This window comes from Littorina saxatilis, linkage group LG3 (assembly GCF_037325665.1).
Source record: "Littorina saxatilis isolate snail1 linkage group LG3, US_GU_Lsax_2.0, whole genome shotgun sequence".
Taxonomy (NCBI): domain Eukaryota; kingdom Metazoa; phylum Mollusca; class Gastropoda; order Littorinimorpha; family Littorinidae; genus Littorina; species Littorina saxatilis.
The window spans coordinates 39,930,911-39,956,363 of record NC_090247.1 but is presented as its reverse complement, the minus strand read 5'-3'; the positions used below and the strand labels follow the sequence as shown (position 1 = coordinate 39,956,363).

Sequence of the window (25,453 nt, the reverse complement as noted above, 5' to 3'; positions counted from 1 at the left end):
ATTTGCGCTGGTTGATATATTGGTTTTCACAAAAGACAATGTATTTTTAAGGTGAGTGCATGACCAACCTGCTCGCCCACTGTGTGCTGAAAGTTAAAAAGTATAGTTAATTCCCTGCCAAGTCTTCAGGGGTGTTTCAAATCCCCTGACAGATTAAATCAAATTCAGCCCACGACAGCTTACGCGAAGTTTATGGCAGTGAGAAAGGTGAATGCACGACGCGATCCTTATGTTTTGTTCGGTTTCTGTCACAGAATAACAATCTATTTACTTGTCCTAACAGTGTGCCCAATCGCTTAGAGTGGGTTCTGAGTCCTTTGTGACCTGACCTGGATATTTTTGCGTGTTCTTTTTCTTGGATGATATGTTTGTTGTTTACGGCGGTAAGAGAAGTGGATGTCGTTCTGGGTATATTCATGTTTCAAAACGGAAGTCTTAAAGGCACACTCGTTCCCGTTTAAAAAGTTCAACTCATCATCTCAGATCTGACCAGGCTTATACTTGCGGTAAGACATACATATACCACCCCTTCTCTTGGAATTTTTTTTCTTTTTTTTCTATTGCCTGTGTGTTCTCTTTGTATAGTGGGATTTTTTTGTTATGAATAACTACATAAACGCGCCTATAATGGCTGTTTCAGATATTAACTACTAACCAAGTTCTAAAGATGCAGGAAGCAGTTTTTGTTTTTTTGGTAGTGTCAAAGTGAAAGAAAGAAGGAAGGAAGGAACAAAGGAACAAAGAAGGAAGGTGTTAGGATCGAAGGAAGGAAGAACAAAAAAATACAAGAAATTCAGAAAGAAAGATTGGTACAAAGAAAGAAGGACAGAAAACTTGTGTTGAATCATTTGTATCATCGTAATAAAAAAATGTTTTCAACCAACTACAGAAAATCAACGCAAAATGCAATCTCGTCATTCATGAGTAAAAAGGTATACGTCAAGAAGTTTGAAAGGATTTTTGTTTTATCATATATATGTAAAAGCCTGGTCAGATGTGAGATTGTATGAGTGTCCATTTACAGATACCGTTCCCTTTGTGTAAGCATCCATATGCACTGCCACTGTCTGTAACGCCTTTGACACGTGTTGAGAGCATCTTTCCACTTTGACACATACCAACAATCAACAGTCTGGCTACTTTCTGTGTGGAGTGATAATTTGACTGAATTGATTTTGTAAATTTATTTTTATTTATATGGCAGATTTATATAGCGCTTGACGTTCTCTAAGCGCTTTACATATTAATTTCTGCCGTGTGAGATGGAAGTTTTTATACAATACATCACGCATTCACATCGGCCAGTAAATCTCAAGCCATTACGGCGAATATTTACTTTTCACGGCCTATTATTCCAAGTCACACGGGTATTTGGTGGACATTTTTTATCTATGCCTATACAATTTTGCCAGGAAAGACCCTTTTGTCAATCGTGGGATCTTTAACGTGCACACCCCAATGTAGTGTACACGGCGCCTATGTCGATTTGAGACTGATCTTGATTGACTGATATATAAAAATATATATAATACATGATGATACAGGTTTTTGGCACAGTTAGTCTTACAACCTGTCCTTTTAACTATTAAACCTTTAAACTATTAAGATTAATACAGCAAGAAATTCCTATTCCTAACTGGGAGCAGCCATTGTTGCTTCTTGGTATGATTCCTGACGGACGGATGCTCTAATCCCATGTAAAAGCCAAAGCTGAGGTGCACGAAGCGAGACTGGGTGGTTACACATCCGCGGGCTTAGATTGGTTTAAATTGAGATTTGGTGTGATTTCAACCAATCAAACTCCACGGCTTGTTCCTATAATAATAATAATAATAATAATAATAATAATAATAATAATAATAATAATAATAATAATAATAATAATAATAATAATAATAATAATAATAATAATTGTCAGTAAGTACTAGTGTCACATGACTGATGTGAACCAGTTGATTGGCTAATGGCGATGCGCTAAAACTGTTAGCGCACTCTTGGAGTGCGCTAACTTTTCCACAGAGCGTATTCTTCCGCCCTTTGCCTAAGCGAGACTGTGCTCTCATCCTCAGAATTAATTAATGACATGTAGCTTATATTCTCCACAATACCAAATGACCATAAATTCCCTGCTTCTCAATTAAAGCACAAGTGGGTTTTTTCTGGCAGATTGCATGTGCCTGTGCCACAGTGCCACTGATCTAAAAATAGAAGCCGCTGTGTTTCATCTCATTTTCGCCGACTTGCATAGATTCTTCTCATATGCCGTGTTAAAGGCATGTAGCTTATCATCCACATTACCAAATGATGAGTTAGTATACAATTCCCAGCGGCTAACAGAAAACACAAGTGTTATTCCGATAACGTACCAGCTAGACCAGTTTGGAAGACTGACTCGATCGACTGTCATACGTAGCAGACTACACTGAAATACGACTGTATCAGTTCAGTAAATGAATGGTTTCCGAATTATTTTTTCAAGGCAAGAACAATCGTAATCGAAAACGTGTAGGGTTCAGAACGTTCTTACCATATAAGACTTATTACCAGCCTGCCTCATGCGTGCAGACTCAGTGCAGACTGCAGTGGTTCAGCTCAGCCTAGCAGACGACACACTTGAGACCCCCCACACAAAAGTAGATCTTACTGTACACGACCTGACCACACAGTTATGCCTATTCAAATGCGCGTAGCAAAATGTGCGTTTGGAATCTTCTTTTTTCTATGGCGGTACTGACAATATCGTTATTGAAACAATCCCAGTGCACTAAGGGATTTATAGAGCAAATCTCGAAAATAATTATTGAACTCAGCGCTATGCGCTTCGTTCAATAATGAATTTTCTCGATTTGCTCTATAAATCCCTTAGTGCACTGGGATGTCTCAATAACTTAAATAATAATAATAATAATAATAATAATAATAATAATAATAATAATAATAATTGTCAGTAAGTACTGGTGTCACATGACTGATGTGAACCAGTTGATTGGCTAATGGCGATGCGCTAAATCTGTTAGCGCACTCTTGGAGTGCGCTAACTTTTTCACAGAGCGTATTCTTACACCCTTTGCCAAAGCGAGACTGTACTCTCATCCTCAGAATTAATTAATGACATGTAGCTTATATTCTCCACAATACCAATGATTATGACCATAAATTTCCTGCTTTTTAATTAAAAGCAGAAGTGGGTTTTTTCTGACAGATTGCATGCGCCTGTGCCGCCTACAGTTGCCACTAATCTAAAAATAGAACCTGCTGTGTCTAATTTTTCAGTTTCGACTTGCGAAGATTCCTCTCATAATTATGCCATGTTAGTGGCATGTAGCTTATTATCCACATTACCAAATGATGAGTTAGTATACAAATCCCAGCAGCTAACAGAAAACACAAGTGTTATTTTGATAACGTAGACTAGCAGCTAAATCAGCACCGGCCGGCGTAGCAGACTACACTGATATACGACTGCATCTGTTCAGTAAATGAATGGTTTCCGAACTATTATTTCAAGGCAAGAAGAATCGGAATCGAAAACGTGTAGGGTTTAGAACGTTCTTAGCATATATAAGACCAGCCTGCCTCGTGCTTGCAGACTCAGTGCAACGAGACGAGCAATTTTTGTTTTTGAAATGAGACTCAGTGCAGTGCGTAGCACTAGCAGACGACATAAATCCCGTTCAGCAAATTAACATGTTGGGCAAATGTGAACGAAAAAACGATGGGGATATAATACGTGTAGGGTTCAGAGCATTCTTACCGTTCATATTTAGTATCAGACTCCCCGATGAGTGAAGATACAACACGAGAAATATGCCACATTTATTTTGAAAATGTGCTAACCGTCGAGTCCTTCGAGTCAATTCAAGGGGAGTCACTCCGCACAGTCAATCCGTCGAAGCTCGACTGGAGGTTTCGAATCGCAAATAACGAAGAGCACAGTCCTTTCTCCGAGTTCAAATGAGGTCTCTCTGAAAGATCATCACTGTTCAGCTTAACGCTACACTGGAATTTACCAACAGAAATTAAAATGCGTGTGACGAAAGCACGACACACTTGAGACACCCCACACAAAAGTAGATCTTACTGTACACGACCTGACCACACAGTTATGCCTATTCAAATGCGCGTAGCAAAATGTGCGTTTGGAATCTTCTTTTTTCTATGGCGGTACTGACAATATCGTTATTGAAACAATCCCAGTGCACTAAGGGATTTATAGAGCAAATCTCGAAAATAATTATTGAACTCAGCGCTATGCGCTTCGTTCAATAATGAATTTTCTCGATTTGCTCTATAAATCCCTTAGTGCACTGGGATGTCTCAATAACTTAAATAATAATAATAATAATAATAATAATAATAATAATAATAATAATAATAATAATAATAATAATAATAATAATAATAATAATAATAATAATAATGGACATGTATATAGCGCCTCTCCACGACTCGAAGCGCTTTACAAGTTAAATGTACAAGTTCAATCAAAAACACAACACGATATAAACATCTAATACAATTTGTCTCAGATGAAAAGGAAAATACTCATCAAAGAGCACATATATACATGCTACCGGCAAGGTTGACCTAGTGGTAAGGCGTCCGCCCCATGATCGGGAGATCGTGGGTTCGAACCCCGGCCGGGTCATACCTAGGACTTTACAATTGGCAATCTAGTGGCTGCTCCGCCTGGCGTCTGGCATTATGGGGTTAGTGCTAGGACTGGTTGGTCCGGTGTCAGAATAATGTGAATGGGTGAGACATGAAGCCTGTACGTGCTGCGACTTCTGTCTTGTGTGTGGCGCACGTTATATGTCAAAGCAGCACCGCCCTGATATGGCCCTTCGTGGTCGGCTGGGCGTTAAGCAAACAAACAAACATATACATGCTTGTATAAAATACAAAAAAAATCACCTTTTTCTCGCAGCGCAGCACAGTGCACAGTCAAAAAACACGCAAACAAACACATACAACAGACAAATGCTCACAACAAGTACACATGCACCCAGTTGGGTGGCACCCATTTTCGCTTCGTGCACCTCAATCCTGGATTGATCTGTATGTAGTGTCCATAATTGGTCACTGTGAAACGAGGAAGAAGGTTCATGTACCTTTTCTGTCTAAAACTTCTAGTCTTCCTCTCAGACGGTTAGAAGAATTCCTGAGAGAGTTCACTGAGATCTGACCGTGGGAGCAAACCCTGACGTTGTTTCTTTATGGTATGGGTGTCTTAGTTGAGACCTATATATATATGTGTGCATTGCGATCGACTCTGAAAATCGATTGAGGTCGTAAACCAGCACTCAGCCTCTCCATCTGAAGCAAAATAAATGTATCCTCGTCTGATGTGTGTACCCTGCGGACAATCCTTTTTAGTCGTAATTCATAGTCCACTGACTCCACCCCTCAATGGCAAAATACGTTTATTTAGGTCCGAAGTGTGTACGTTTATCTAGGTCCGAAGCGTGTACCCTACTAAGTGCCAGCTAGTCCACTGGCTCCACGTCTTCCGAGAAAACAAACTTTTATCTGGGTCCGATGTGTGTGTACTATGCCTCGGGGCACTTACTATGGTGGCTGGCAGAAGTACTAAGGAGCCACAAGACCATCCGATTAATATGCTGAGCAAAACCACCATTGTTATCATACAATACTTTGGAGTGTGTGTGTGTGTTTGTGTGTGTGTGTGTGTGTGTGTGTGTGAGAGAGAATTTGTATGTATGTGTGTGTGTGTGTGTGTGTGTGTGCGCGAAGCGTCACTGCATTGACTCTCAATCGAATGTTGTTTGTAACCTCTCTCTCTCTCTCTCTCTCTCTCTCTCTCTCTCTCTCTCTCTCTCTCTCTCTCTCTCTCTCTCTCTCTCTCTCTCTCTCTCTCTCTCTCTTTCTCTCTCTCTCTCTCTGTGCACGCATGCTCGTAGAAAAAATATGTTGCTGCTGAAAGTGTCCAAAACTTAGCTGTTTGTCTTTGAAGGTATGCAACACTTCCCTTGAGATCAGTAAGAAAAAGAAAACAAGTCGCGTAAGGCGAAATTACTACATTTAGTCAAGCTGTCAAACTCACGGGATGAAACTGAACGCACTGTATTTTTTCACCAAGACAGTACAGCTTCGTCAATCCCCGCGTGAAGGAAATCGCTCACCTCCCACGTGCAAAACGTAGTGATATTGACACGCCAGATTAGCGCAGTAGCGTATTGTGCTAAGCAGGAAAGCGCGCTTTTCAGTATTCTTGTTAACTTTCTGAGCTTGTTTTGAATACAACCTATCATATCTATATGTTTTTGGAATCAGGAAATGATAAAGAATAAGATGAAATCATTTTTGGATCTATTTCTTAAATTTTAATCGTAAGATTAATTAATCTATTTTCGTTAATTGTGATCACATTTTAAGAGTAAACATGACATATGTATATATTTTTAGATTCAAAATGTGATGAAGAATACGATGCAATCAATTTTAAATCTGTTTGCGAAAAATCGATTTTAATAACAACTTTAATGAGCAAACTCATTAATTAATGTTTAAGCCTCCAAGCTGAAATGCAATACCAAAGTCCGGGCTTCGTCGAAGATTACTTGACCAAAATTTCAACCAATTTGGTTGAAAAATGAGAGCGTGACAGTGCCGCCTCAACTTTCACGAAAAGCCGGATATGACGTCTTCAAAGACATTTATCAAAAAAATGAAAAAAATATATGGAGATACCATACTCAGGATCTCTCATGTCAAGTTTCATGAAGATCGGTCTAGTAGTTTTCTCTGAATCGCTCTACACACACACACACACACACACACCACGACCCTCGTCTCGATTCCCCCCTCTACGTTAAAACATTTAGTCACAACTTGACAAAATGTAATGTAGCAAAGTGCACTTCGCTACCCTAAACACTCTCATCATCGCATAGCGAAACAGCCTTGTGTACAGTACAAACGGGATAACCCATCCCATAGCAGACGATACGATGATGCGCGCGCACCTTGCCGGCGCAAATTCTAATACAATACCTTTCTTTATATATCTACCTAACTTCTATCTTTCAAAGTCCCTTTTATCTTTGATACGGTCCTAATTATATTTAGGTTTGCATAGAAGTCACTGATTAGGCTGGATGGCTGCATATTATTGTGTTATTTACGATAATGCTTCGAACTGACCAAAGCGTCACTCTGACCTTGACCGGTTTTCATGTATCGTCGAGAGAAATTGATTCTCACAAACTCATCTTTGTCTTTTCAATCATTGTTTTGTCACTTTTGTATCACTATTACATATCCCGTATCTATGTTGCATATGATTTTACATTACTTGACCAAAATTTAAACCAAATTGGTTGAAAAATGAGAGCGTGACAGTGCCGCCTCAACTTTCACAAAAAGCCGGATATGACGTCATCAAAGATATTTATCCAAAAACTAAAAAAATATCTGGAGATGTAATACTCAGGAACTCTCATGTTAAGTTTCATGAAGATCGGTCCAGTAGTTTCTCAGAATCGCATTATACACACACACACACACACACACACACACACACACACACACACACACACACACATACAAGCACCACACCCTCGTCTCGATTTCCCCCTCTACGTTAAAACATTTTAGTTAAAACTTGACTAAATGTAAAAAGGAAACGCAGAAATGGAATTGGTAGTTATTGGCCTTGGAGCCCCCACCCCTCCTCCCCTCAAACAACAACAACAACAACAACAACAACTACAACTACAACAACAACAACTGGACAGACAGGACTACAGAGAGGAGGGTGGTGGGGGTAGGCATTTGGGAGGATGTGTTTTAGTTGCTTGGTTTGACAGGGGTGGGGTCAGGAAGAATCTGCAATAAAATGAGACGCAGAAATGTAACTGGTGGTTATATTGGCCTTGGTGCCCTGGTCCTCCTCCTCCTCCCCCCCCCCCCCAAAAAAAGAAGAAAAAAACAACAACAACAATAACAACAAACACACACCCTCCACACACACACACACACACAAACACACACACTCACACACACACACACACACACACACACATACACACACACACACACACACACACACACACACACAGTAAAAACAGGACTACAGAGAAGAAGGTGGTGGGGTGGTGGGAGGATGCGGTTTAGTCGCTTGGTTGGGCAGGGGTGGGTGGGGGGGGGGGGGGGGGGGGGTCCAAAAGAATCTGAAAAAAAGAAAAACGCAGAAATGTAATTGGTAGTTATTGGCCTTGTCAGTAGCAAAGGGCCGGCAATCTGTCACGGCGGTTATTACCCTGCAGACATTTTCATCTTCTTGTCCTCACGTCGTCACACCCTCCGGCTTGAGACAAGAAACTTTCCTGTCCGCTCCAAGACTTGCACGGTGACTGGGCGGCGAAGTTTTAGCGGCAGTGATGTATTAGCCTAATTCGATTGAGTGTTGAAAATAACTTGGAATTATACTAGCGGGTGTTTTGTCCGGTAGCAATTAAGGAGAAGAAGGATGCGCAGGAAGTGGGGAAGTTTTCTTTGAGTTTTTTTTGGATTCTGCTTCTGTGTTTATTTTACTCCCTTGGCTGCTGAAGAATGTATTAACAAAAATAATGTACAAGCTGTAACGATCAGAACAAAACAGATTTTTGTTTATCAGGAGAAGCGATCATCATTCTTACTGCAATTCAAAGGGTGGTTGTTTCTCTTGACTGAGTATTGATGAGTTTAGATTTGTTGATGATACCAAAGTACGTACCTTATACGAAGGGAGGCAGTTAAGGGATGCAAATGTACTAGACAGAACGTCTTCAGTTAGAGAACCAACGGAAATCTGTGTAGCTCAAAAACTAAGGAAAAAAATCAAATGTAGATTTTGAAACTGAATGAAGTTAGTCATTTAGTGTGAGATGTAACCATGTTTTAGTAGGCTTAACCTTAACACTTTCTACCCCACCTATGTTGACCAGTTTTTTTTTGTGCTGCAGCAGGTCACTCAGAATTGTAGTAACTGTGTAGTAACTGTGTATCAACACGCCGGATAGTTCAGAACATTTAAATGTAAGCCTATATAACGTACATATCTGATGCGGACTGTGTGATTGAAATTGTAGACCTATTAAAACTGCCGATGTTTTGACGTCACTGTTTCCGTTGCAGACCTGGTGAAGGTGCAGAACGTGATCCGCGGGCAGTTCGGGCAGAGGCTGGAGATCATTGTACGCCAGGTGGACGGTCGCAACATGCGAGACGTGCTGAAGGAGGCCAAGCACAAGAAGTGGAGGAACATGCTCGTTGACTTTGATGTCGACACCACTGGGCTCTTTCTCAAAATGGTCAGTGTCTAGCTATCGGTCTGTCTGTCTGTGCGTGTGCGTGTATGTGTGCTAGTGTGTGTGTATGTTTGTGTGCGATTGTGCGTGTGTGTATGTTTGTGTGCGTGCGTGAGCGTGTGTATGTTTATGCGTGTGTGTGCGTGCGTGCGTGTGTGTGTGTGTGTGTGTGTGTGTGTGTGTGTATGTGTGTGTGTGTGTGTGTGTGTGTGTGTGTGTGTGCGTGCGTGCGTGTGAGTGTTTGCCGAAGGAGACCAAGAACAAGAAGTAAAGAAACATGCTCGTTGATTTTGATGTTGACAATACTGGACTCTCTCTCCAAATAATGAGTGTCTGTCTGTCTGCATGCATGCATGCATACATGCGTGCGTGCGTGCGTTCCTGTCTGCCTATAGACCTGCGTCCCTGCGTAGCTAGCTGTCTTTTCGTGTGCGTTTAATCAACACAGGCAGACAGACAGACAGACAGACAGACAGACAGACAGACACGTTCCCTTTCAATCTCTCTTCCTCTCTCATGCGTATCAAAATTTCCTCCACCAAGAGAATTTTGATATTTTGAAATGAAGATAAAGTGGCGCTTACGACAACGCTGGTGTATATTCTCATTGAGGTCTTTGTTTTTCAGGCCTTGCAAGAAGGAATGATTGACCCCTATCATCATTACATCTTGACAAACCTGGTGAGTATACCGATCTGAACTACATAATTATAACATCAAACACTACATGCTCACCACTCGTAACACTTTCGGTACTAAAAAGTAAATTAAAAAAAGAAGAAGAAATGAAAGCATACCAGAAAAAGACAGTTTCTTCGTGAAACGAATTCTGCAACTGTCTGTTGAAAATTCAAACGCTAAAGGCAGTGATCTGTTAATTTACACTAACATTGTGCACAGAAATTATACGTCCTACACGCAAACAATCAGCACTGCAGCAAAAAAAACTATGTCACAGAAAACAGGGTGTGCCTGAACTATCTAATCAAATCCACAATTTTTAATCTTCTTTTCAGACATAGTTCGGATGTATCAGATACACATTTTAATGAACGCACATTGGGAACAATCTTTCTACATTTCAAATCGTTTTTGACAATCAAAAAAATTGACTCACGACATCGTTTGATATCTTGCGCACGTTTTCAAGAAATGATCTATTATCGGCGGAGGAGCCGTTCGGATTTCGATTTTCCGAAACGGCAAATGTTTAAGCTTCGATTTGAAGGTGAACCCACCGTTTGTGGACTTTTTGAAATGGTACAAGGCAGACGTTCAACCACCAGATAAATGTTTTACGATGTAAATTAATTGAAAAGGCGAAGAAAGACTGGCAGAAAAACAGCGCTCTCTCTTTGAAAATAGATGCTTTTGAAGTGAAGACAGCAGTTATTGGGCTCAAGGTGGGGCGGGGATGTAGCTCAGTCGGTAGCGCGCTGGATTTGTATCCAGTTGGCCGCTGTCAGCGTGAGTTCGTCCCCACGTTCGGCGAGAGATTTATTTCTCAGAGTCAACTTTGTGTGCAGACTCTCCTCGGTGTCCGAACACCCCCGTGTGTACACGCAAGCACAAGACCAAGTGCGCACGAAAAAGATCCTGTAATCCATGTCAGAGTTCGGTGGGTTATAGAAACACGAAAATACCCAGCATGCTTCCTCCGAAAACGGCGTATGGCTGCCTAAATGGCGGGGTAAAAAACGGTCATACACGTAAAATTCCACTCGTGCAAAAAACACGAACGAAGAAGAAGAAGAAGAAGAAGAAGGGCTCAAGGTCACGATTACGAACAGAAATAAGTCTGCCTCAGTGCTAGAAGTACAACGAAAACAAAACTAAAAACCAAGAATGCATAATAATAGAGATTTTGGGGAAAAGAACAACATAGCAGAGTCTTGAAACTCAAGAATATTCGTAAACAAACATGCAAACCAATCGCACACACAAACAACCCAACAAGCAACCAAACAAACTAACCAATTACACACAAACAAAAACAACGACGATCAAACGCAGTACAAACACCACTATGAAAGGAGTATGATATGAGTCCGTACATCTGGCTTGTTGAGGAATCAGCAGAAACCAGACGAGGGGCGATGATTTGTCTGGAATCTCTGCCTGTAAATCTGGAAACACCAGCAGGAGATCCGGAGTTTAATGATGAGTTACGATACACCCTCCGGCGCATCCCTACCTGCTAAAGACGCGTCTGTCAGACTTTTCCCCAGCGATGTAAAAGTCCTTGGTTATTGAAGGTCCCTTTGAAGTCCAACGCTTAATTTTGATGAAGCCATGTGGCCAGCAGAAAAGTAGGTAGATCATGCGGAGCATGCTAGCGCTGCGCCCGTAAAACAATTTGTAGTAGGCTTCAAGTCGTTCGATGCTGTCGTTTTGTTAAACTTAGACATTTTTTCCAACTACCTGCTGTTTGCCCTTTTTTCACACACATAGAAAACAGATTTGTTAAAATGATAAAGTCTGAATCATGTCTTATTTAAAAGATAGTCATCACTGAATGTGCAATGTTTTCCTTGTATTAATTTGAAGGACACATCTTTTTTCCTCAGAACTTTTCAAAAATCAAAATCAAGGGAGGCAATTAACAGATGAATACTAGGAAAACATTACACATTCAGGGACGTCTATCTTTAAAATAAGACATGATTTAGACAAGATCATTTTGTAAATAGTTCTTCGATATGTTGTTGTTGTAAAAACGAAAAGATTTGGTAGTTGGAACAATGTGCAAGTTTATGTTGTGTCCTAACAAACAAACCTCGCGCGGTTCTGCGCTAGGCTTAATATAAGTCCGGGGAGTGTCTTGTAACAGTGTGTGCTCTTTTCTGAAACGGTTTTCACCACTGGATAAAGCATAAAAAACTCTTTAAGAAAATGTAAAAATATGAAAATCATGCAAAGGTGACATGTGACTCATTCTGTGGTGGAGGGTCACATTTGTAGCCTAACAGTCCGCTCAGAGAGTACATTAGACAGTTTCATAAGAAACCCGTTATAAGCACTCTACATCGTGACGAACTGATTTAATCCCTTTGTTTCTTTGTTCGTTCGTTCGTTTGACTTTTAGTTTGTCACACATAACTGTTACATTTTATAACTTCCACACATTGAAATAATCAAATCCCCTGCTGTAACAGAGCAGTGAAAATGTTCATCTGAAGTTAATTGAAAACTCTCTTTTAAATGAATTTCTAGTTTTACCCCTTCTTTGTATATTTGTTTGTTCGTCAAAAGTAATTGTAACTTACACAGGTTTTACAAACTGTTATGATCAACTCGCTTCTTGTGACAGCTTCTAGGGAACATTTGTATCACAAGTTCTTTATCAATCAATCAATCAATATGAGGCTTATATCGCGCGTATTCCGTGGGTACAGTTCTAAGCGCAGGGATTTTTTATTTTTTTATTTTTTTATTTTTATTTAATGCAATTTATATCGAGCACATAATCAAGCCGCAGGGATTTATTTATGCCGTGTGAGATAGAATTTTTTTACACAATACATCACGCATTCACATCGGCCAGCAGATCGCAGCCATTTCGGCGCATATCCTACTTTTCACGGCCTATTATTCCAAGTCACACGGGTATTTTGGTGGACATTTTTATCTATGCCTATACAATTTTGCCAGGAAAGACCTTTTGTCAATCGTGGGATCTTTAACGTGCACACCCCAATGTAGTGTACACGAAGGGACCTCGGTTTTTCGTCTCATCCGAAAGACTAGCACTTGAACCCACCACCTAGGTTAGGAAAGGGGGGAGAAAATTGCTAACGCCCTGACCCAGGGTCGAACTCGCAACCTCTCGCTTCCGAGCGCAAGTGCGTTACCACTCGGCCACCCAGTCCTTTACAAGCATTCTCCATGGTAATGTCATTCCAAGCAATGTGTTTTGGCCCTTCGTTTGTTAGTTCGTTTGCTTCTTTGTCAAAGACATAATTGTGCACCTTATTTGCTTTTGCGGGACATTGAGAGCATATGCGCATACAGAACACATTTCCATGACAACCATGTGAACTTGACAGGGATTCGGTTATGGACATTCTTTCAATGACATTTACCATGCTTCTTTTGATGACCTTGACATTGCTTTTGCAGGACATTGAGAGCATATATATATAGACATGGAGGGTATTCGCTAAAACTACGTGAATCTGACGGTTATTCGCATATGGAAATATCTTTCAATGACCTTCACCTTGTTTTTGCAGCATTTTTTGGACGACCTTGGCATTGCTTTTGCAGGACATTGAGATCATGGACATAGAGAATGTTCGCCACAACTACGTTAACCTGACGGGGATTCGAATATGGACATATCTTCCAATGACCTTTACCTTATTTTCGCAGGATGTCTTTTGACGACCTTGACATTGCTTTTGCAGGATATTGAGAGCATAGACATGGAGGATTTTCGCCACAACTACGTGAACCTGACGGGGTTCCGCATCGTAGACCCCGAGGACAAGCACACTCAAGCCATCATCCGCGACATGGAGATATATGAGCTGCAGACCGACCTTCAGCTTCTCAACACCACGGGCTTTCTTTCACTCAGGGTACGTGTTGAACAACTGAATTTTCGCGTTAGAAATTGTGCACGGAAAAGATCCTTTACTCCATGTCAGAGTTCGGTGGGTTATAGAAACATGAAAATACCTAGCATGCATGCATCCCCCGAACGCGGCGTATGGCTGCCTAAATGGCGGGGTAAACACGGTCATACATGTAAAAACCCTACTCGTGCAAAAACACGAGTGTGCGTGGGAGTTTAAGCCCATGAACGCAGAAGAATTATAATAATTAAAACTCAACACCAGTTGTGATTACCCAGCTTATCCATGTCCATGTCTTTCTTTCACTCATGGTTTGTTTTACAAACTGAATGTTCACGTTAGCGATTGAATTCTGAGGAAAATTCTGCAAAGTCTGACACAGCTGCAGCTCCGTTGGATAAAAAATACTTGAACATGAGCTTCGGGTATTCATTAAAAACAAGAGCACCTATATAAATCCAAGAATTTGATTCAGAAAAAATCCTATGCTGCGCAAGAATTATCCAGGCTACCGTATGTGTCGGAGTAGAAAGCTTATCTTACCCAAGGTAACAGGATTTAACGGGTCAGTTAAGTGTTAAACATTGCATATCAGAGTTTGTTGTTGTTGTTGTTGTTGTTGTTGTTGTTGTTGTTGTTGTTGTTGTTGTTGTTGTTGTTGTTGTTGTTGTTGTTGAGATTAATGAGATGATGATGATGATGATGATTATGACGATGCTATGGATCTCCATAATTCTAACATAATTATACTAGATTGTTGTTTTCAGCATGAGGTGGCGCTGATGTATGATGCAGTGTACTTATTGGCGCATGCGCTGGAAGACTACAACCAGGTGTCGACACTGCTACCCCCCAACGCCAGCTGTGATTTTCCAGTTCAGTGGTCGTCAGGGCACACACTTAATACATATTTAAACCAGGTATGTATATCCATATACATAGCAACACTTAAAGAGTTATAAGCCCGTCTATCAAGTGCAGCGTGGACATCTTGGAACTTGTTAATGTAATATTCTGTGGCATGCTCAGGGTTTGTATTACTGTGTATTAAGATTAAAGGCTTATCCCTTTTAGAACCTTGCCCTTTTCAAATGTTCTCTTCGTATCATGTAAATACTCGTCTAGTGTAAAACTCCTTTTTCTTTTGAGACCTGATTTACTCATATTGTGATTGTTGTAAAACGGTGTAGGGTTTCATTGCACTGAAATTCATTTTTCTGTGTGGATGTTCATGTATGTATATAATTATTTTACGCACAACATTCACAAGTATTTGCGCGCGTTACATGTCTCATTCTAATTACGTTTACAACATGCAACATTATGAATGATAGCTTCATATCTCCAGAAATGTGATTGTAGGTATCTGAATACGTCAAGTAGCTGCTATCGTAGTAGAGATTTAAAATAGGCTCATACGCACTTACACCCCCCCCCCCCCCCGCCTCCTCGCCTCAACTCAACTCAACTCAACTCAAATTTTATTGGCTTCAATTTTCATAGAAGAATTTGTCCTGTCCGCAAAAGTTCAGGAAAGTTACATGCATTTCCGTATGTTGACGTTCAAAAAAGATGTCCCCAGTCCTCCATTAAGCGAATACGATCTTCATTTTACGAATTGCGTTTGTACAGAAATCTCTGCAGAATCAGATTCACAGACATCTGTCTGCAATCATCTAGAGTCTATCTACGGTGTCGTTTTACCGTTCTGTTCAACACTCACGCGGAGTCTGTATCACTTTCATATCCCTGTCTTAAATACTTCGTGGGACGGGCATTAACCTCTAAGTATTTTACCCAGAGGGGATTATAATGAAGTGTATGCACAAGATAAAAAGCAATCGGAAACTCATCCCATTTCCCTCGCAAGAGCTTACAAGTGAAAAGATGGGTCTGTTTGCTTAGTCAGAATCCCCTCTAACCTTGAAGTAATCGATGTTTGTTGTAGAGACTCGCGAGGACAAATTGGAAGTATCGAAAAAGAGATCACATTGGAACCTTTCCCGCACCCCCCCCCTCCACCCCACCCCTCCATCCCGGAGTTAAGACTTCCCACCTGTGAAGACTTTGCTTTCTCGGTTTTTCAGTTTATATCCCCAGTAATTATACCTCCATTTGCAGACTCCCTCCATGTTTGGACCTGATTATCTCAGATAGTTGGTGGTCTGAAAAGCAGGATACCACTGTAAAACAATGTTCCTCGTTTTAAACGAGCCTGTAGTCGTTGACGGTAATCTTCGATTCCATTGTAAGACTCCATCCGGTTTTAGACCTGATCTTTCTTTTCTTTATTTGGTGTTTAACGTCGTTTTCAACCACGAAGGTTTTATCGCGACGGGGACTTGTCAATAATTTGTTTCTTGTTCACAAAAGCACTAATCAAAAATTTGCTCCAGGGGCTTGCAACGTAGTACAATATATGACCTCACTGGGAGAATGCAAGTTTCCAGTACAAAGGACTTAACATTTCTTACATACTGCTTGACTAAAATCTTTACAAACATTGACTATATTCTATACAAGAAACACTTAACAAGGGTAAAAGGAGAAACAGAATCCGTTAGTCGCCTCTTACGACATGCTGGGGAGCATCGGGTAAATTCTTTCCCCTAACCCGCGGGGGGCTTTAGACCTGATGATCTCAGAAGTTTGTTGATCTAAAAAAAAAGGGGGGGGGGGATGGTGCGGTAACTCGATACCAATGCTCCGAGCCTGGAAAGCCTGTAGTCTTGGGCGATAATCTTCGGTTCGGTTTACTTTCCGGTGGAAGGTGATATCGATAAATGTACCCAATAGAAGATGATTTGGGTGTATGCTTTGTGGAAGGGTACACCAAGAGACTTGATCTGACTAAATGTAAAAAGGTTGCATCCTTCTTTACATCTGTTACTTCACATCTTGTTTAAAATATTAATCTCTTTGAAATAGTAAAAAAAATTAAAACGGGGACGTTCTTGGGTACGCGTGACTGATGGTACTTTCAACTGATTTTGTTGTTGTTTGATAAGAGAGAGGCATCAGCCGCCCCAATACACTTGCTTGCTGGAAGATTCATTGCCGAATTCTCGTAAGCGAGCAACCGCATCCAAGGGTCGGACATGATTATGTCAAGGTTCTTGCACAGAAGCAAGTACTACAGTCAAAACCCTTAAAGAGACCAACCAAAAGTGTTCCTTATAGATGTCGTTATAAAATGTCAATAATATATAGGAAAGAACCTCGTCGTGGTTTCTTTGGGTTGGTCGTAATGGGCAGGTGGTCGTTATCAAGAGGTGGTTACCATGGCAGGTTCGACTGTAGTTAGGTCGTTCTACCCATAACCATTTGTTGACAATTCAGGGCACGTTCCGATGAGGGTCTCCGTTTGATTGCTACCATTGTAAAGTTTGTTTGTTTGTTTGTTTGCTTAACGCCCAGCCGACCACGAAGGGCCATATCAGGGCGGTGCTTGCGCCACACACAAGACAGAAGTCGCAGCACAGGCTTCATTTCTCACCCAGTCACATTATTCTGACACCGGACCAACCAGTCCTAGCACTAACCCCATAATGCCAGACGCCAGGCGGAGCAGCCACTAGATTGCCAATGTTAAAGTCTTAGGTATGACCCGGCCGGGGTTCGAACCCACGACCTCCCGATCACGGGGCGGACGCCTTACCACTAGGCCAACCGTGCCGGTACCATTGTAAAGTGCATTTTGACTTTCAATAAAGCAGTGTTACAGTGCTTTGAAAATGTGAATACTGAATTATGTTGGTGCCATCGACGTTCAAAATCTATGTGCGCTTTTGACTGCAATCGGAGAAAAAGCCAGTATATTATAAAGCGGGCTTGAAGCCTTCGAAATTCAAAGCAGAGTTTCTTTTCCCATCTCTTCTTTTGAAAACCTCAGGAGAGATCTTGTTAAGGGTGAATATGGGCTCATTTGGGACAAACCTTGGTAATTGTATGTGTCCCTGTGCGTTTGCATTTATGTTCGGATGCGCGTGTCTCTTTGAACGTGTACTTATACCTATTTTGATCTGTGTGAGTGTAAACACCCTTCTGGCTATACTTTAACAATTCACCAATTTGCATATCCAGCTAAAATGTGATTCAAACAGCGTCATTTCGTTTGCTACGGCACGTCTTCAATATTGACAGTAACCTAAATTAGATTTGTTGCGCCCTTGCTTTAAGGAGCGTTGCATGTGCTGTACATTACAAACGGTGTCTGGTTGACAAATTTAGGTTGTACGCCATTCTGTTTTAGCCTAGGCATGTATTCATTTCCAGAGGTTCCAGACACGGACACGCACGCCCGCACACACGCACGCATGTACGCACGCACGAACACACGCACGTACACACACAAGCAAGCAAGCACACACACACACACACACACACACACACACACACACACACACACACACACACACACACACACACACACACACACACACACAAACCTATACACAAACACACACATAGACTGATGGACGAACGTTAACCAAAACTCCACTGAAAAAAACTTTTGCAGTGCGTGTCTTTAATGACGCTGCTGTTATGCTACAGAAGACGTAAAATACTTTCTTTGAAATTGCTGCTGATTATGGTTCTGCTTCCCTGTCTTCTGTTGTACATGATGCAAACGGTAGACGTCGCGTGGCATTATATGACCCTACATCTTTCGGTTTGATTGTTTGTTCTTCTAACTATCTAACTAGACTGTTACACTTAAATATTAAAGTTTTGGTGGGTTTCTCGAACAGTGTCATTCTGAATATGACATACACTCTTCAAAAAAATTTAAGGATCGGTTGAAAAAACGGATCTAATTATAAAACTATGTCAACAAATTAAACATCGACATAATAATTAAAAGATTAATGTGTTTGAATTAACAAATGAACAATGAGTCTTGACCTAGAATTTTGTTTGGCAGGCAGAGTTATTTCCCTTTGTGGGACTTCTCTAAAGCTTCTGCATTTTGAAAAAAAGGGTGTTTTTTTTATAGCCCCATGGAATTTGCGGAACGCATGCCAGGGCAAAAGGTTGTGATGCACGTGCTACAACAGGGTCCTATGAACATCGCTCACCAGCTTGTGTTTAAAGGTTGACACGCTGACACAATTATGCACAGTAGCAACATGCCCCCACGAAGAAAACTAAGCGATTTGGATAGAGGAAGGGCAATAGGATGGCTACAAGACGGTGTTGCTGCCAGGCAAGTGGCCCAGAGGCTTGCAGTGGCTCCCTCTGTCATCATCAGACTAAAACAGAGATTCCACGCAACTGGAAGAGTGCAGGAGCGACAACGTTCTGGTCGGCCCAGAGTCACCACACAAAGAGAGGATCACTTCATTTAGAGGCAGGCCATGCAACAAAGAATGGCTACGGCAAACAACATTAGGCAACGCCTACAAGCTACCACCAACACTGTTGTTAGTGGTCAGACGATCCGAAACCGCTTACACAACTTTGGCTTGCGTGCAAGACGTCCAGTCCGAGGAACAACGCTGACTGCTGATCACCGAGCAGCTCGCCGAGCCTGGTGCACTCAACATGTGAGGTGGCAACGTCAGCAGTGGGCTCAGGTGTTGTTTACAGATGAGTCCCGCTTTTGCTTGGAACCTGCTGATGGTCGCATCCGAGTGTGGAGGCGTCGCGGAGAGCGCTTCGCAGAAGGCGCTGTTCTGGAACGACAGCGTTTTGATGGAGGCTCTGTGATGGTCTGGGGAGGGATCAGCACACGTCTAAGGACACCTCTGTACCATGTAGTGGGCAACTTGACCAGTGTCCGCTACCAGAATGAGATCCTGCAACCCCTGGTCGTTCCAGCCCTCCAAGCGATCGGCCCTCGTGCGATTCTTCAGGATGACAACGCACCTCCCCATCGCTCTGCAGCAGTAAACACCTTCATCCAGCAGACCAGGGTCAACAGGATGCTGTGGCCAGCCAACAGCCCGGACCTGAACCCCATAGAGCACCTGTGGGACGAGCTTTGTCGTCGGGTACAGCAACATCACCCTCCTCCTGCCAATCTGGGTCAACTGCTGCAATGGCTCCAGCAGGAGTGGAATGGAGTTCCCAGAGCATTCATATGCAACCTGATCCACTCCATGCGCCAACGATGTGTTCAATGCCTAGCACACAACGGAGGGCACACGCATTATTGACGCTGATTCACATTGTTGTGAATTCCATTTTCGAGGGTTGTCACGTTTGACACACTCTAGCTAAATTGTCGCTGCCGCGTTCGATCTTTGCTTTGTTTGTCATTACTCCTTGGTTGTTCAATTATATAATTTTAAAAAAATGAAAGAATTCGGTTTTGTCTGTTTTGTGTGACGTGGTTGTAAAAATGTGATCCTTAACTTTTTTTGAAGAGTGTATTATAGAACATGGTACGTTTGAAGATTTATTGACTTCGTATTACGTATTAAATGTTTATGTGAATGACGACGTGCGGTGCTTTTATTCAACCATCTATTGTCACACTTTCAATTAAACCTAATCTGATGCAATCTGTATCTTCCAGGTGAAATTAAAGGGCCTTACAGGTGAAATACGATTGAACGCGGGCAAGAGATACAACCTCAAGCTTGATATTTTACAACTGAAACCTCGAGGTCTTTCGAAGGTGAGTCCCCGTTTCTGTGAATACAGTATTATTATTCTGTTTGAATGTGGGTCAGGGATGACCTAGTGGATGAGAGGGAGGGGCATCCAAAATGAACCAAGGGTTCATATGCTGTTGATATTTAGATTTGAAAAGAGTATTTTGGGTCTCTCCTTAAAAAAAAGGTACATTTGCAGGGCAGTTGTTTATTGAAATGTTGTTTGTCGAAAAAGGAGGTTGTATGATCTTGTTGTTTTGATATGAAATGCATCAGTGACCACTTTGAGTATTCAAAGAAAGAGAGATAGAGAAAGAGAGTGAAAGAGAGAGCGAGAGAGAGAGGGGGGGGGTGATGGACAGACAGACAGACAGACAGAGACAGAGAGAGAGAATTGAGAGAGAGACAGACAGACAGGCAGACAGAAAAACAGACAGACAAAGAGAGACAGAGAGAGAGAGAGCAGGATAGAGAGAGAAAGGAGGAGGAGAGAGAGAGGAAGAGAGAGAGAGAGAGAGAGAGAGAGAGAGAGAGAGAGAGAGAGAGAGAGAGAGAGAGAGAGAGAGAGAGAGAGAGAGAGAGAGAGAGAGAGAGAGAGAGAGAGAGAGAGAGAGAGAGAGAGAGAGAGAGAGAGAACTCTCAGAACTCAGAACTTTATTACATAAGGATAAAGGTTTTAGGCTTAGCCTAATCTTTCAACCTGTCCTTGGAACATATACAGAGAATAATTGTAAACGAAAGCAAAGACTGCGCACATACACACACACACACACACACACATACACATACACACACACCAACGTATACACACACACGCACACACAAACTCACACACACGCACACACAAACTCACACACACACATGCACACACACATACACACATATACACACACATGCTCGCGCGCGCTCGCATACCTACACACATGCACATGCTATCAATTCATACCTAAAAGGAACAGTATCTAATCAAAGTATTAAACTAGTAAAACATCACAATAATGGTCGAGTATAAACATAAAAAACAAAACACTTAAGAGCATTGCATACATTATCCGAGTACACAATGGAAACTAGACATCAGGGGCAGTTTATAGTGTGATCAAATGTGTGTGCAACTGCCTTTTATAGGCCTTTAATGATGCGGATCGTTTGATTTCTATTGGCAAAGAATTCCACAGAGATGATCCTGAAAAAGCTAAACTGGATTTATAAAGATCTATACGATGAATTGGAGGAAGTAAATTTTGAGACCCATACCTCTTCGTAACATGTGTAAAATAGGATTGCACATAACTGGGCACATCACCATGAACTAATTTATACATAAAGACAGCCTTATTGTATGCAAGGTGGGTTTTTAGGGGAAGGAAATTAAGGCTGTTTAACTTCATTTCTGTAGACATGTGCGATTCATACAGGATAAGTTTTGCAGCACGACGGTACAAAGAATTGAGTTTCAATAAGTGAACATCACTGCAGCCCCCATCCCACAATGTCGAAGAGAGAGAGAGAGCGAGAGAGAGAGAGAGAGAGAGAGAGAGAGAGAGAGAGAGAGAGAGAGAGAGAGAGAGAGAGAGAGAGAGAAAGAGAGAGAAAGAGAAAGCAAGAAAGAAAGAGAGAGAGAGAGAGAGAGAGAGAGAGAGAGAGAGAGAGAGAGAGAGAGAGAGAGAGAGAAAGCAAGAAATAGAGATAGAAAGAGCGAGAGAGAGAGAGAGAGAGAGAGAGAGAGAGAGAGAGAGAGAGAGAGAGAGAGAGAGAGAGAGAGAGAGAGAGAGAGAGAGAGAGAGAGAGAGAGAGTTAGTTTGTGCGAATCAGCCTGCCTGTTGAGAATTCACCACTTCCACATTCTTCGTACTTCCATTGCTCTCGACGCGTGGATATTTTGATTGTCTTTGCTGACCCAGGAGATCCACGCAGAAGCAGGAACACTGTGTTCTCCTGAATGCTATAGAGTCAGAAAATGCACCTCTATTCAACGTTTGTTTTATTTTCTTTCACAGGGAGGAACGTGGAAGTATACAACAGGTATTAACATGAGCGCTGTAGTGGATGGTAACGGGCTGCCCTTTGGCAACAAGACTCTTGTCGTCACTTCTGTCATGGTGAGATATGGATTTTGAAATGTGTTGAATTTGTTTTTGTTCACCGAACGAATGCAGTTACTTTTTTTAAACGTTGGACACGGCCAAATATCATTCTATGACGCTTCATTCTATTTTTTTATAAATATTTTTTTTACCCACGGTTACCGTTTTGACATTTGTTTGTAGAATGTGTGGTTTTTGTGTGTGTTCTATTTGACCGTGTTCAGAGCAAGGGTCATATGTGTGTGTATATATAGTGTGTATAGCATATATGAATATTGTGTGAACAGTACATGTGGTGATTTTTGTCCGTATGGATTGTTTTATGTAGGTTGTACATTTAATTGTTCTATTCTGTATATGTTCTTTTGTAAAGGGCCTAGAGCCATAGGTTAGGCACTTAACAATGTCCAGTTATTATTATTATTATTATTATTATTATTATTATTATTATTATTATTATTATTATTATTATTATACGTAATTATACGTGCTTACTTAAGCTTATTAATCACCCGCTTGATAGCGATTTTGGTTTGCTTTGTCTAGATTACACCCCACGTGTTGGGAGAATAATTGCTCTTTCCATTTTTTATTTTTCTCTGACGACACGATCTCTGCATGCTTTCTGCCTTGGTGGTAAAAAAGCAACAATTCGGTCCTTTTTACATTTAGTCAAGTTATGACTAAATGTTTTAACATCGAGGGGGGAATCGAGACGAGGGTCGTGGTGTATGTGCGTGTGTGTGTCTGTCTGTGTGTGTGTGTGTAGAGCGATTCAGACTAAACTACTGGACCGATCTTTATGAAATTTGACATGAGAGTTCCTGGGTATGAAATCCCCATACGTTTTTTTCATTTTTTTGATAAATATCTTTGATGACGTCATATCCGGCTTTTCGTGAAAGTTGAGGCGGCACTGTCACGCCCTCATTTTTCAACCAAATTGGTTGACATTTTGGTCAAGTAATCTTCGACGAAGCCCGGACTTCGGTATTGCATTTCAGCTTGGTGGCTTAAAAATTAATTAATGACTTTGGTCATTAAAAATCTGAAAATTGTAAAAAAAAAACCACAATTTATAAAACGATCCAAATTTACGTTTATCTTATTCTCCATCATTTGCTGATTCCAAAAACATATAAATATGTTATATTCGGATTAAAAACAAGCTCTGAAAATTAAATATATAAAAATTATTATCAAATTTTTTTTTCGAAATCAATTTAAAAACACTTTCATCTTATTCCTTGTCGGTTCCTGATTCCAAAAACATATAGATATGATATGTTTGGATTAAAAACACGCTCAGAAAGTTAAAACGAAGAGAGGTACAGAAAAGCGTGCTATCCTTCTCAGCGCAACGAATACCCCGCTCTTCTTGTCAATTCCACGGGCACTGCCTTTGCCACGGGCGGTGGAGTGACGATGCTACGAGTATACGGTCTTGCTGCGTTGCGTTGCGTTCAGTTTCATTCTGTGAGTTCGACAGCTACTTGACTAAATGTTGTATTTTCGCCTTACGCGACTTGTTTTTCGTACGTCAGGTTTTAGGAATTGTTCAAACTTCATGAGATATGTCCCAAAGAGTCCTTTCCTCAACATAGCCAAGGGCAATCATAACTTCATGTCACACGCTTTCCTTCTTTGCCACTACTAAAGCAAACATGTGTACGATTGTATGTTACACGCTTTGGAGCATGTGCGCATACACGAACGGATTCAAACTCGAAATCGTCCCTCCAAAAGCCCCAAAATGCACACACGACTTTTATTTCTCCTGCTGTTATCGTTTCCTCTCTTTACAAATTCTTCAACGCTGAGAATACTGAAAACGGCATCCCAGACGACAGAACTGTTTCCATACGCGAATTTAGCTGCCCTTGGAAAGTGGCTCGCTCACGAGGCTTGTTAGTCTGAATCTAGAAGGACAGAGTTATGAACATAGATGACAAAGATCCCGGAAAGAACAAACATTTCGCGGATGCAGACACAGAAAGACGTCATGAAGATTGCGATGCTTCAAAAGATACAGACTGTGACGATGACTGTGACGTCATTCACATATACCGAGACGTCATTCATAGTTGTTCGGTCACTTTCGTCAAAAAGTAGATCTCTCCACAATGGCTGCTCCTGTGTTTAGGTTTATCAAGCCTGAGTACGCAAAACGTGTTTGTTCTCTCCTCTGTTGAAGCTGTGAGACATAAATGCTATTCCGACTTGGTCGTGTGACAGAGTTTTCTTCCACACTCGATTAGCTGATGTCTAACTCAGCCTGACGGCTTCGTTAGACAATCAACGTAATCTCGTGTGGAAGAAAACGTCTGTCACACGACCAAGTCTGAATAGCAGGTAATGTAAAATGATTTGAAGCAAAATTAAAACCACCATATTGTATGCTTCATATTTGAATGTCAGTTCACTTCCTCGTCCTTTATTTGGGTCAGTTTTCTTGTGATTTTGGTTTTTACTTGTTTTCAGTATGTACTCCACGTGGTCGTCTTCTCAATGGCATAAGCATAGTTTATGGTATACTTGTTCGCCGTGTTTTATGACAGTTCTGTCATCAGTCCGTTCAGATATTTCGATATATTGCTTTGGTGAACGTTTTTCGTGTGTGTAGGCAAGCAATCACATATTGTTATTGTTGCACCCAATGTGCCTAATACAGACACATTACACAAGATACACATGGATTTTGGTTTGTGTACTGATATATTGAAATTCAATTCCTTGCTGTAATCAGTGCAAACGAATATATCTTTCATATTGAAGGCAGCAGTCATTTTGTTTTGTTGTGAATTAAACGGTTATCAGTTTATTTCCACAAAACACGCTCATGGCGCAGGAAGGTCATGGAATACATGGAATACATACCT

General features: G+C 41.2%; 1 protein-coding gene across 1 annotated transcript in view; it reads left to right on the top strand.

The window, feature by feature from the left end:
* LOC138960912 (glutamate receptor ionotropic, kainate 2-like) overlaps window positions 1–25,453 on the top strand; it is a 102,549-nt gene that overhangs the window by 31,306 nt on the left and 45,790 nt on the right. The window contains exons 4-9 of the mRNA XM_070332545.1: window positions 9,139–9,314; window positions 9,939–9,992; window positions 13,718–13,891; window positions 14,656–14,808; window positions 20,409–20,510; window positions 22,488–22,589. Coding sequence (XP_070188646.1) covers window positions 9,139–9,314; window positions 9,939–9,992; window positions 13,718–13,891; window positions 14,656–14,808; window positions 20,409–20,510; window positions 22,488–22,589 — 761 coding nt within the window. The remainder of the gene's footprint in view (window positions 1–9,138; window positions 9,315–9,938; window positions 9,993–13,717; window positions 13,892–14,655; window positions 14,809–20,408; window positions 20,511–22,487; window positions 22,590–25,453) is intronic.